This window comes from Dromiciops gliroides, chromosome 3, assembly GCF_019393635.1.
Source record: "Dromiciops gliroides isolate mDroGli1 chromosome 3, mDroGli1.pri, whole genome shotgun sequence".
NCBI lineage: Eukaryota > Metazoa > Chordata > Mammalia > Microbiotheria > Microbiotheriidae > Dromiciops > Dromiciops gliroides.
Genome location: NC_057863.1, coordinates 548705965 through 548720297, shown reverse-complemented (window position 1 = coordinate 548720297; position 14333 = coordinate 548705965). Strand labels below are relative to the sequence as shown.

General features: G+C 42.9%; 1 protein-coding gene across 1 annotated transcript in view; it reads left to right on the top strand.

The window, feature by feature from the left end:
- Positions 1-532: 532 nt before the first annotated feature.
- GUCY2F (guanylate cyclase 2F, retinal) overlaps positions 533-14333 on the top strand; it is a 65565-nt gene continuing 51764 nt past the window's right edge. Inside the window, exons 1-7 of the mRNA XM_043993705.1 lie at positions 533-1310; positions 4227-4528; positions 5977-6331; positions 11599-11683; positions 12137-12227; positions 12343-12471; positions 13655-13735. Of these exons, the coding sequence (XP_043849640.1) occupies positions 533-1310; positions 4227-4528; positions 5977-6331; positions 11599-11683; positions 12137-12227; positions 12343-12471; positions 13655-13735 (1821 nt within the window). The remainder of the gene's footprint in view (positions 1311-4226; positions 4529-5976; positions 6332-11598; positions 11684-12136; positions 12228-12342; positions 12472-13654; positions 13736-14333) is intronic.

The following is a 14333-nucleotide window of genomic DNA, read 5'->3' as shown; positions in this document are numbered from 1 at the left end:
TGAAGGGCTTATAAAAATTGCAATCCACCTACAGAGAAAGAACCGATGGTATCTGAAAACAGACTGAAAATTCAGCGCCATCGCCACACTACAAGGAGGCCCCAGGGCAGGACTTTGTGGAGAGATCAGAATGATGACAATGATAATATGGCCCACTGAGAAGGAGAATGTCTAGAACCAAAATATTTACAGAGGCACTTCTGTGATAGCAAGACTTTGGGAACAAAGTAGATGCCCATCCATTGGGAAATGGCCAAGCAAAGTGAGCTACATGAATATTCTGGTGCTGTAACAAATGACCAAAATGAAAACTCTTGAAGAATCCCAGAAAGGCTCACACGAATGGATGTTGCAGGGTTTCCTTCTTAAATACAGGCTGAACTAGTTACTTTGAAATTCTGCATCAAAGGTTCTAAAGCTTGATGATAATCTGCTCCTTCCCCTTCAGCCTGGGCTGGGTGTGGGTAGGAAGATGACCTGAGAATGACCTTGACCTTGCTCTTTGTTGCCTTTCCCAGGGCCACGGGGGACCATGACAGCTGAAGCCTCTCTCTGGAATCATCTGAATGGAAAGACCCTGGACCCTCTTTGCCTGGCTCACCAAGGCTTGGGGTTGTGGCTTCTCAGGCCCTTATGGGGTTTTCTCTTCAGCTTTCTGAGGGCCCTTTGGTGGGTGTTACTCAGTGTCATGCTGTGCTGTCTCCTTCTAGGTGCTACTCTGAGCTCCAACTCCACACAGGAGGAGGGCTCTTTCATTGTGGGGGTGCTGGGTCCATGGGAGTGTGACCCCCTCTTCACCAAAGCTCTCCCCCATGTGGCTGCCCAGCTAGCTATCATGCGAGCCAAGAGAGACTTCTTGTTGGAGCTGGGCAACCGACTGGACTACATGATCCTTGAGGAGGGCTGCAAGACCCCCCAGGCCCTGGCTGCTTTTCTCTCCTATAGGGGTGCTGTGGCCACCTTTGTGGGGCCTTCCAATCCTGGCTACTGCCCAGCAGCAGCACTCCTGGCCCAGAACTGGGGCAAGGCCCTTTTCTCCTGGGCATGTGGGGCCCCGGAGTCAGGAGGTACATTGGTCTCCACTTTGCCCTCCACCATCCATGTCCTGTTGGCTGTCCTGAGGCACTTTGGCTGGGCTCATGTGGCTGTCATCTCCTCCCACCAGGATGTCTGGGTGGACACAGCCCAACAGATTACCTCAGCCCTCAGGACTCATGGACTACCTGTGGGGCCTGTAACCTCTCTGGGGCCTGGAGGCCAGGGAGCCGTAGGGGCCCTGAAGCAGCTTCAGGACACAAATAGGTTGAAGGGTAAGTAAATTTACAACCTGTTTCCTCCTCTATGGTGTAAGACTGTTCTTTATTTTGAGGAGGGGGGCGAACATCTGAACTCACTCAGACACGGGCTGTCTTCCTCAGTATTCTAATGTAGGCCAGATGATGGCATAGTTAGGAGAATGCAGAATATGTTGAATGACTGAACTCAGAGACTACACATTAATGGGTTGAAGTCAACTTGTGCGGTAGTCCCTAATGAAGTGCCCCAAAGACCTATCATTGGTTCTTTGGTCACTGTTAAGGGGCTAAAATTCTAGCTAAACTGTCTAAAATATCCAATGAGTGGTCGCCAATAAATTATAAGCTTTAGCAAGAGTTAGGCTTTTAAGCATTTATTAAGGAGAATAAGAATTTGGTAAAGAGAGAAGGAAAGGCCTACATTCATCTATCTATTAAAGGGAGAGCACATTTCTAGCTCTGCTCTCTATCAGAGTCCCCAGGAAAAGAGCTTGAGTCAGAGTGCCAGGCTCCCCCTTCTTCCTCCCACAAGCAAATGTCACTTCCTGACACTAAAGAAAAGACGCATGGTCTTGCCTTCAAAGACCTTCACTTCATGGGTGGAGCTCTTCTACAGTAAGTCTCCAGCAGGTGGCGTCATTCCAATCGTTACAGTCACCATATTAATCAATGATTTAGATGAAAACATAAATGGCCTATCAGATTTATGGATAACATGAGAAACTTGGAGGGATAGTTAATATTTTGAAAAACAGAATCACAATTTAAAAAGATTTCAATAGCCTAGAAATGACTCTAATTGGATGCAATTTAAAGGGAATGAATCTAAAGTCCCACACTTGGATTTTAAAAAATCAACTACACAAGTACTAGATGGAAACAGCAGCTAATCAATGAAGAAAAGACCTGTTTTCATGTGCTAAGCTAATAGCATAATATGAAAGCCAAAAGGCCGTATTAAGTAATGGAAATGTAGTATCTATCCTGAATAGGGAAAGTGATAATCTCATTGTCCTCTGACTCAGTTGACTTCTGAAGTGTTGTGCCCAATTCTGGGCACCATGTTTCCAGAAAGCCATTAGGCAAGCTAAAGTCTTCAGAAGAGGGAGATAAGAATGGAGAAAAGAGTAGAGACCAAATCAAATCAAGTCACATCAACAAGTATTTAATAATTGCCTACTATGTGCCAAACACTGTGCTAATTGCTGGATATACAAAGGCAAAAAATAGCCCCTGCTTTCAAGGAGCCCAGCATCTAATGTGGGAGACAACATGCCAATGACTATGTATAAACAAGATGTAGAAAAGAGAAGTCAGAGATAATAATATTAGGAAGGCACTACCATTAAGGAGGATTAGAAAAGGCTTCCTTTTGAAGGTAGATTTAAAAAAACCAGAGAAGGCAGGATATGGAAGTGATGAGAAGAGAGTTCCAGGGATGGGAGACAGCCAGAAAAGAATGACATGAGGTAGAACAGTGTTTCAAAATAAGTGAGACCTAGAGGAGCAAAAAGTAGGGAGACTGGAAAATAAGAAGACTAGAAAATAGGAAGGAGACAGCTTAGGAAGGGCTTTAAAGGCCATATAGAGTATTTTATATATGATCTTTAAGGTAATAAAGACCCACTAGAGGTTTTTTTTTAATTTTTCTTATTTAAATTTTTTTTTAGGGCAATGAGGGTTAAGTGACTTGCCCAGGGTCACGCAGCTAATGTCAAGTGTCTGAGGCTGGATTTGAACTCAGGTCCTCCTGAATTCAAGGCCAGTGCTTTATTCACTGTGCCACCTAGCTGCCCCCCACTAGAGTTTATTAAATAGGCAGTGACATCATCAGACCCACATTTTAGGAAGTTCAATTTGACAACTGAGTGGAAGAGAGACTGGAGCTGAGGCAGAGAGACTGACTAGCAAGTTATTGCAAGAGTCTAGACGTGAGGTGATGAGGACCTGCCCCAGGATGACACAGGACCAAGACGGAAGAGTGAGTCATCTAGTGATAAGCTGAGAGAACTGGGAGTATTTGGAAGAGATTAAACAGGATCATAACTATCTTCTAATACTGGAATTGCTGTTATGTGGATGAGGGATAACACTTGCTTAGCTTGATGCCAGAAAGCAGAACCAAGTATAATGAGGGGAAACTGTAGAGAGACAGATGCTTATTTGATATAAGAGAGACTCTCAAATTTGTGGCTCAGGGTATATAACACTGGGCCTGCAGCCAGGAAAAATCATTTTCCTGAGTTCAAATCTAGCTTCAGACACTCATTAGCTGTGCGACCCCCAGGCAAGTCACTTCACCCTGTTTGCCTCAGTTTCCTCATCTGTAAGATGAGCTGGAGAAGGAAGCGGCAAACCACTCCAGTATCTCTGCGAAGAAAACCCCAAATGGGGTCACGAAGAGTCGGACATGACTGAAACGATGGAATAACAACAAAAGAGAGAAGAGCTGGTTCAGGAACTTAGGGAGCTTGCTTTCATTGGAGGTGCTTCAACAGTGGAGGCTGGATGGTCACTTGTTTTGAGGCTGTCATAAAGGAGATTTCTGTTCAGGCAGAGGTTATTCTACATCCTCCAAACTACCTCTGACTCTGAGATCTGGGATGAGACGATCCTACCAACCAATTAATTATGGTGTTGGACTTGGAAGGAACCTTAGACATAATCAATTCCGATCCATTATTTTATAGAGGAGAAAACTGAGACAAAAGAGGTTAAAGGGCTTCCCTAATATTATGCAGTGCATTGGTGATATGACCAAGACTGGATTTGAGGTCTGCAGACTCCATTCTTGGGTTTAATCCAGCCATTCCCTGAGAAGAAATCCCCTCTAAGATACTTTTACTGTTGGCTTTTTTCTTCTTGGATCATTGCCTTGTGTCTGTGGAGTGGACCTTGGGCCTGATGCCCTTTTGCCTATTTGCTTTGCAGTGGTGGTGATGTGCATGCATTCGGTTCTTCTCGGTGGCTCCGAACAGGCAGTCCTGCTTGCCCAAGCTCAGGCACTTGGCCTGACCGATGGCAGGTATGTCTTCATCCCTTATGATGCACTGCTTTATGGGATGCCCTATCGCAACCGGTCCTATCCAGTGCTGAGAGATGGTGGTGGCCTTCAGGAAGCCTACGATGCTGTGCTGACCATCAGTCTGGAGTCTGGTACAACTGACTTCGATGAAGCCTTCTCAGCTGCGAGGAAGAGTGGGGAAATCACTGCTGAAGCAGAGCCTGAGCAAGTCAGTCCCAACCCATGGGGGTTAACTAATAGCAAGTTGGGGGCAGAGAATCCCTCTGCTCCCCACCATCCAGCCACACAACTTCAGGTTCTCCACAGCCCAAAATCCTAAATCTCATAATGTGTGTATACATCTTTGTGTGACTTGCCAGTGTGTGTGCTGTTTGGTATATTAACTCTTCTCCCACACTTTTATCCTCCTTCTCCTCTTCCTCCTCCTCTTGTTCTTGTTCTTCTTGTTGTTTTTGTTTTCTTCTTCTTTCTTCAACAAGTTGTGCTCTGTACCAATTAAATCATAGGTCCCAGTCTCTATCCTTTTATCTTTCACTGACCCTTTTTGGTGGGAGCATGTATTTTTTGTCCTTTTAGTTCTGTTTTTTTCTTCCCTTTCTCTCTCTCTAATGCCAGAGAGAAAGGTCCTTGGTTTCCTCTTTTTTCTATCTCCATCTCTTCCTTTCTCTGTGTGTTTCTGTTTGCCTGCCCAGCTGTTTGGCAATTGACTTGCCTCTGTCTGTCTCTTTACAGGCTCCTGGGAAAGGAACAAAGAGCATGAAATGAGGGCAGGAGAATGAAAAGAGAGGTTTCTAATGAGAGATAGGGTAGAATTTCCTTTTGTCCTACATGGCTTATCCAGTGTTGCCACTGATCATATTCATGGAACAAATTCTAACCCCATTCACTTAGTTCCCTGTATCTATCAGAGATTAGAACATGGATTTAAGGAGGAGGGCTTGGGAATGGATCTTGGAGGAGGGCAAAAGAATAAATATTTATGGAATACCTACTATGTACCAGGCACTGTGCTACGTACTTTTTACAATTATCTCATTGGTAAAATTTGATGATACCGTAGAGGAGGTAATGATGATGACATGATAAAGATGATAGGTGGCAGTGGTCATCATTGAATGTTAATAAGGGAGTAGTAGTGATGGTGATACTGAAACTAAAAATGATGATAATGTGATGACAGTTATGATGGCAATAATTATAATGGTGGCAGCAGTGATGGTGATAATGATGGTAGGGATAATGGTGGCTATTGATTACAATGATGGTGGTGATCATGGTAATCATGATGAGTATTACTAGTGATGGTGGTGGTGATGATTGCAATGATGATGGATATCATGATGATAATATCTATGGTTATTAGTGATGATCATGGTGCTGATGATAGTAATGATGATATGAATGGTGGTGATGGGGATCATAATTGTAATGGTAATAATAGTGATGGAGATTGGGAGAATGGTCCCAATGCTTCCAATGGTCCTTATGATGAGATAAGGTCAAACCAACCAAAAAGAATATTTATAGATATTAACAGTGATAAAGCTGGTGACAATGAATGTAAAAGGCTTGGATCCCTAGATCTTTGAGCAGCCTAAGCCAGGAAAACTTTTCTTATTATCTTCTGGACCAGTAATACTGTCTTTGATCTCACAGGTGTCCCCACTCTTTGGGACTATCTATGATGCCATCTTTCTTCTGGCCAATGCTCTGAATTACTCTAAGAAACAAGGGGGTCAACTCTCAGGAAACCATCTTCAGGATCACGTTATGTCTCTGGACCTGCCTGGTTTTAGCCAGAGGATCCGGACAGATGAGAGAGGAAATAGGTTGGCCAGCTATGTGATCTTGGACACAGATGGTCAGAAGTGCCAGCTTAATCCAACCCATTTGCTGGACACATCTACTCAATTAGTACAATCACTGGGCAGACCTATTCACTTTCCACAAGGAAAACCACCTCCCCCTGACTCCAACTGTTGGTTTGATGCAGACACTCTGTGCACAGGAGGTAATTCACTTATTTATTCAATGATTCTATGATTCTCTCAAGCAGCATAAATTAAGAATGTCTTCTGTGTGCATAGTCCTATGTGGAGGAAACAGAGGAAGGAAGAAACACAATCTTTGCCTTTGGGGAACTCGTATTTTAGTGGTAACCCAAAATTAACACATAAGAAACAGGTGGAAGAATCACACATAAGAAACTCAACTAGGGAGATTCAGATTCTAAGTTCTAGGGAGCCCCAGAAGAGGAAAAACTCATTGAGAACTATAGTAGAGTACTGGCCCTGGAGTCAGGAGTACCTGAGGTCAAATCCGGCCTCAGACACTTAACACTTACTAGCTGTGTGACCCTGGGCAAGTCACTTAACCCCAATTGCCTCACTAAAAAACCCCCAAAACCAAAAAACAAATGAAGAGAACTAAAGTAGTTAAACAAAGCTTCCTTGAGAAGGTGGGATTTGGCCCTTAAAGGACAAAGAGAATTTGTTTAAGTAGAGACACATGATTGGAAAAGTTCATTTTCAGGAAGAGGAAAGCATGTATGCAAAGGCATGGAGGATATATATAAGTTAGCAAGAAGGGGGAGAATGTGAGAAGTTCTACATGAATAGTCATCTCTTAGAGAATTATTGAGAATTTTGGCATAAAAAGTGTTTTATTAGTCTAAATATAGTCCACACCTGAATATAGGTCATAGTCTAATCCTTGAAAATAAAAAAGTAGACCTATACATTCAACAACATTATTGATCAGGAGCCATATAAAAATCTCATCAGGGAGAAAGGAGTGGATTATAGTCAAACCAATGCTATTTTTAAATGGTTTTTATTGTTTTTTGTTTTCCTATCACTTTAATTTCCAAATATATCCCTCCCCTCTTCTAAAAAAGCCGTTCAGTAAACAACCTGTTCTGATAGCATATATGACATCCCAGACACCTAGTCTCTGCAAAAGATGGGAGATGTGTGCCATCTTCTGAAAAGTCAAGCATAGGAAGACCCAAATCATTGCTAAGGATTCACTTCCCTCTCTCTCTTTCCATCTACTGGTACTACTCCTGGGTTTTGTTGCTGCCCTGTAATGGTTGCAACTGATCTCTAAGAACTTAATTGATCATGATGAATTCCAGACTACAACCTTTACCAAGGATATTGGCATGTTATAAGACACCCTGGAAAACCAAAAAAAGCCCTTCAAGATCCAAGATCCATCCATCCCACAAATGATAATTGGTCCAAGGATATGAACAGGCACTTCTCAAGGGAAGAAACCCAGGATATTTATAGTGATATAAAAATGCTTCGAGTCAGTAATAATTAGAGAAATGCAAATTAAAGAAATTGTAAAGTTCTACCTCATACCCATCAGATTAGCAAAAATGTAGGAAAACAAGCACACAGGCATGTTAATGCATTGTTGATAGAGTGGGCCCAAACATTCTCAAAAGCAATGTGGAATTATGCCCCCAAAGTTATTAATAATGACCTAATGATAAAGCCTTTGACCCAGCAGCATACCACCCCCAGAACTATACCCCAAAGAGATCAAAGAAAGAGAAAATAGGTTGAAGCTAGAATAGGGGAATAACAAGCACTAAAATTGATATCTTTAGGGTTTAGAAGACCCTTCTTGGGTCCCAACCAAATCACTCCATTGAGGGGATTTTCCTCCATGGAGAATGGTCTAATTAATCAAGCTGATGCTAGAGGAAGCTATAGAAGAACACAGGCAGAAGATTCCATTGGATAGCCGTTCAAAGATCCTTCCTTTCTTCATATTTGACATGGACTGGTGGGAGAGTTTTCTTTTCATCATTAAGAACATTTAGTGAATTTATTCAACAGACATTCTCTGAAAGCATGCAGGGCCATGGACTGGGTTCTGAGCAGGAGGCAGAGTTAGACAAGATACACTATATAATACCATGCAATGTTAGGAGATACACTGTATGCTGAGATAGATAACTACTTTACAAGGCAGAGTATGATAAGGACCATAGAGAAGGTCATGAAAAGGGGATATGAGGTTCAGACTAGAAATTTCCCCCTCTGGACTTGAGGGAATTGGGAAGGCCTCCTGGATGATATGAAGGGAAGCAAGGGGATAATCAATAGTGAAATTCTCATCAGGGCATTTTTTTAATCTGTTGGAGGCTCTCGTCTGAATCCTAAAATGTGGAATAGAGTGGAAAGAACCCTGATCAAGGTATTGGAAGACCAAGATTCAAGTCTTGGCTAATTATTAGCTGTGTGACTTTGGACAAGTCATCCCCTATTTAATAATGATGCTCATTGACTGAACTGTTACCCACAATGGAAGATAATATAAATCCAGGGAAAAAGGCAAATTTAAAAAACAAATGTTTCCACACCAAATGGGTTTAATGTCTAAGCTTCATGGTAGAAGAAGAGGAGAGGAAGAAAAAGTGTTCAAAATGCATATAGAGAACTAGAAGAGGAAATCAAAATGATGTGGGAAAGTGATGAGATGCTTGTCATCCCTGTCATCTTGTGAGCTATTGGAGTGTACCAAGGACAGGATGCCTTCCAGGGAGCCTAATCCTTTATGTAATTACAAAAAGTACTTGCTTTATCCCCTTGTGCAATAATTCATAGAACATTAACCATAAAAAGCATAATAGTGAGATAATAATTTGTCCCTTGACTGTATCTCTCTGGATCCCATTGAAAAGGATGAGAACGACATTAAAACACCACCAATAATAACAACAGCAACTAACCTTCATTTAACAGTAAAATTTTCAAAGAGCTTTAGATAGTATTATCTTTGGGGTTTTTTTGGTGGGGGAGGTGAGGCAATTGAGGTTAAGTGGCTTGTCCAGGGACACACAGCTAGTAAGTGTCAAGTGTCTGAGGCCAGATTTGAACTCAGGTCCTCCTGACTCCAGGGTGGGTGCTCTATCCACTGCACCACCTAGCTGCCCCGATAACATTATCTTCGATCCTCAGTTTTCTCATCTGTAAAATGTGATCTCTCAGGTGCAGCTGCCTGCCAGATCTATTCTCCAAAGAATAGGAAATACGGCTAGCATTTATATAGCACTTTAAGGTTTGGGAAACACTTTTTATTTGTGTAATCTCATTTTATCCCTACAACAAAGCTACGGTGTAGGGGCTATTGTTATACTCATTTTACAGATGAGCAAAATGAGTTAAGTGACTTGCCTCTGGGCTAGTCAGCATATGAGGTGTGATTCCAACTTAGGTCTTCCTGATGCCAGTTTCATCTTTCTATTTACAATCCACTTTACATTTTAAGGATCTTTCCAGCTCCGATATTCTACATTTTACACTCTTTTGTATCTTAAGGACCCTTTCAGATTTAGTATTCTATTTTTCTAAATAAATAATAAATTTATTGAAGCCCTTCTAGATTTGGCATGCCATGGTCTTTGTTCTGAGGAATTTCCCCAGCTCCAACATACATGATGTCTACCGAACAGAACATTTGTTCTTGACCCCTACAAGTGGTTACAGTGGAAGACATCTCCAGAAACAAGATACCTTGGAGGTTAAATTCTATATAGCTTTTTATTAATGATGGGTTCTCTAAGGGTTAAAGTTTTCTGTCACACATTTCTGATTCACAACCTTATAAAAACTCCTGCTCTCCCTTCCCCTTCCCCCAAAGTATGCTGTAGGCTCATTATAATATTTTACAACATATTCTGATTTCTCCAAACTCCTCCATGTAGTCTCTATGAATTCTTCAATGGAGAAGGGGCAATTCTTGGTTGGCAATGCTTGGTTGTCTCCAGCATCCCCACCACACCCTGCCAGCCCCACACCTTAACAGGAAAGTGCTCTGAGCCTCGAGATAACTCATAGTCAAAGAATGTTCACTTTTCCTTGGGGATATAACTCTTGAGTGGTCTCACTGATGCATAACCAAGTCCCTCAAAAAAAGCCCTGGGTTATTGCTGGGAGACTGACAAAGAGCCTTGATAATGATCTTTTAATTTACATCTGTAAAGTAGGAAGTGCAAGTATTATTATTACCATTCTAAAAATGAAGAAAGTAGGCCCATGCCACACAGCCTGCAAGTGCAGAAGTCAGGAGAATTTGAATACAGGTCTCCTGTCACCATGTCCTGAACTTTATTCACTAGACCACAGTTACCTTTACTGAGTCAGCCCTGGCTTTTACCCACATTCCTCTTGTTTACTCCTATAATACTAATCAGGTTATATTTCAATATATTAAGGACCTAACCTGTTGATTACTTACAGTCTTGAGGAGTTTCCTGAGGCTCAGGGTATGTGACTTACCTGTGGTTACATAGCTAGTAAGTGTCAAAAGAGGGATTTGAACCAAGGATCTTCCTAACTCCAAGCCCACACTTTATGCTCTTACTTCTTTTCTGATCCCCTGGTTACCATGACAAAACAGAGATTTTTAGCCTTGGTTGGGTGGTCCCATTTCCCTTCTATGGGTTCTAGGTGTTACCTTATTGGGCGGTGATGCTGAGCAGATCTTATACCTTCAAGGTGTGAGAAAATTGTGAAATGGGAGGAAAGCCTCATTCCTTCAGTGTCAGATTCAGTTCAACTAGCTCCTCTAGATGTCTTCTTAGGAAATCCTGAGGAACAACTGGGCTGGTACAGGCAGAAAGAGTCTGCAGGTGGAAATAGGGTCTGAATGAAGCAGGTTCTCTTTGCTCTGTTTTCTGCTCCTACAGCTAGGATTATGCATCTTACCTATACAATGCAGCAGAAACTTCATTAATAAGGCCCTCCAGGGGGCACGTAGGTGACACAGTGGATAAAACACTGGCCCTGGATTCAGGAGGACCTGAGTTCAAATCCGGCCTCAGACACTTGACACTAACTGTGTGACCCTGGGCAAGTCACTTAACCCTCATTGCCCCGTAAAAAAAAAAAAGTCCCTCCTCAAGTTCCCTCCTCTAGGAAGCCCTTAGACACTGAAATTAGAGAATGTTAGTGCTGGAAGGACCCTTAAAAATGATCCAGTCCAACTCCTCCTTTTACAGAAGAGGAAACTGAGACCTAGAGAGAGGAAGTGATCTATCCAAAGTCACACATTAAATTAGTGGCAGAGCAGAACCTAGAATCCATTATCTCTCCACTCCCAGGTCAACATGCTTCACAATAGTTATTTTATCAGAGCTACCCACAGGGCAGCAGTTTAGCTCCAGATGCTGGCCCAGTAGCCCTTCCCAACTCCCACATTCTTTGAACTCTCCATGGATATGCATGCAAATGACTCCTCTGTTCTCTGGTCTTTCTGCAGATGGGTGGTCCTTGGTTCCTCTTCTGGCTCTGATATCAGCGTCTACCCTAGTGCTTGGAGGCCTGGGTCTCATTTACCTCATCAGGTGAGAATTCTCAGGTAAAACTAAGACCTTGCATGTGAAGATGATTCCTTCATACCCTTTAAGGATCCCCTTTTCATCTCTGTCAACATTGGCCTCACTGACTTATACAATTTCAGGACTGAAAGGGACCTTAGAACAGTTAGGGATTTAAGATATCTGAGAATGGAGAATTTCAGAGCTAAAATAGTCCTGAGAACATACAATGTTAAAACTGAAAGGGACCTTAGAACACAGAATGTAGAGTGTTAGACTATAGAACATGGAATGTCGGAGCTTAAAGTGATTTTAGGATATAGAACACAGAATGTTAAAGCTAGAAGCAAGCTTAGAACATAGAATCTTAGAACTGAAATGGGCCATGGGACACAGAATGTTAGAGATGGAAAGAAATTCAGAACAGAACATCTCAGAACTAGAAGGGATCTTGATTTGAAATGTCTCTCCCACAATCAGGACTCTGCAGTTCCAGCCTGGAGGAGGCCCCAACAAGATTATGCTGACCTTGGAAGACCTCACCTTCACCCATCCTCCAATGAGCCGGAGGGTAAACTCAGCAGCTCAGGCAGGGCCTCTAGTGGTGAGGGTTGGGGAGGGGGATTGTGGCTGTTACCCCAGTTGTCCTATGGGGTTGATCCTGACTCCTGTCCCGGCCTCCCCAGAAACTCACCCTGGACACCCTCAGCAACTCCCGGAGCCCCTCAGATGACAAGAGCCTCAGCTCAGAGGTTCAGTCTCCAGGGAGGGGTCTCTCAGCCCCACCAGAGCCCTCCAACATGGCCTTGTACCAGGTGAGGCCTCATATCTCGAGTCCATCGGGGAGAGTATTGGGTAAGCAAGACCCTTAGAGTCTCTCAGTAGTTCTGGTAAGTAGGTACTATTGCCCTTTAACAGATAAGGACATTGAGGCTCAGTCAGGTGAAATGACTTGTCTAGAGTTGTAAAACTTTTAAGTGTCGATCATTAGGAAGAAGGAGGTTAAAAAATAACCATTTATTAACTACCTACTATGCAAGAGACACTAAGCTGTTTTTTACAGACATTCTCTCGTTACAGTCCTAGGAGGTTGGCATTATTATTGTGCCCATCTTACGGATGAGGAAGCTGAGATATATGGAAGTTAAGTGAGTTGTCCAGGGTCACACAGCTAGTAAAACATCTAAGACTGGATTTGGAATCATACCTTTGTGACTCCAAGATCAGTGCTCTATCCACTGCACCATCTGGCTGCCCCAATATTAGGATAATGATACTTCGAAAATCAATGATCTTGTTAGTATGAGTCCTTTATCCACTGACGCAGATCAAAGACTTTGAGTCGCTGTGGCTAAAAATCTCCAGCCACTGGGGTGGCCAACTCTCTGGTGATGAGCTTTGGGGTCATCCTCCCCTCTTCAATTTCCCTCACCCCACCCAGTCCATCTGTTGCCAGATCTCATACTTTCTACGTTCACATTTCTTGTATTCATTCTGTTCTTTCTACTCCACATTCTCTCTTGCACCCTCCCCCCTTGTCCAGGACCTCATCCCTTCATGCCTGGACTCTTACAATGGCCTGCTGGATGGCTTGCCTGCCTCAAGCCTCTCCCAGCTCAGTCTATCCTCTGCTTAGCTGCCAAAGTGATTTTCCCAAGACATATGCCTGTCCATGTCGCTCTCCAGCCCCTTCAAAGAGCTCCAATGACTCTTTGTAAATCCCAGGGAGTTCCAGGGTGTGGAGAGAGAAGGGGTGTATAGAAGATCTGGTCACAGATGGCCTATGTGGGGTGGAGATTGAACGAGAGAGGATGGACCCAAGGCTCATCACTAGCAGGTTAGCCATCCTGGGCAATGACTAGATATGTGGTAAAAAAAAATGTTTTTGGACATGGTATGAATGCCAGGAGGCCTGATCAGCCCAAGGTCTGAGTGCCCAGGCAGGACATCTCTTTGGAAAGGCTGGGCTTCATAAATGATATTGCTCTCCGTCAACAGGGAGACTGGGTTTGGCTGAAGAAGTTCAAGGCTGGAACATCCCTGGAGCTCCGTCAGAGTTCTGTGAAGCTACTGAAAAAGGTACTGCTAAGAAAAGGCACTCCTTGGGTATGATATCTTAGGGGGCAGGGATGGGGAAAGAGTGCTCAGCAAAGTCTAAACTCCTGGTTGTATCATGGAGTTGGCTTTATTTGCTGTGTGCATGTGTATGTGCATGTGCACATGCATATATTTATGTGTTATCCCTGTGTATAGAGGGAACTCCTGCTGAGATACAGGGTTAGTCTCAACAACTTGCTAGTTTCCTTTTCTCTAAGAAAGTCCTACTCATGATAGGAAGGTCTGGTCTATGAACCATAGCCATAACCATCATCTTTATCCCCAGTATGTAGAGGTCATAGCACTAGTCAGGAAGACCCAGGTTCAAGCCTCGCTTCTGTTTCATCCTGTCTCTGTGACCTTGGGCAAGTCACTTAACTTCTCATTGCTCTAGGCAACTTTCTTTTTTATTTTTAAAAATAAATTTTAATGATATCTTTTCTTTTTATATCCAAAAAGTTCTCTCCTCTCTCCCAGAGAGCCAGCCATCCCTTATAACAAATAACATTTGAAAAGATGAAAAAATAAAAATAGGAAGAAGGGATCAAAAAATCAGCAAAGTCAATTAATGCATTGAAAA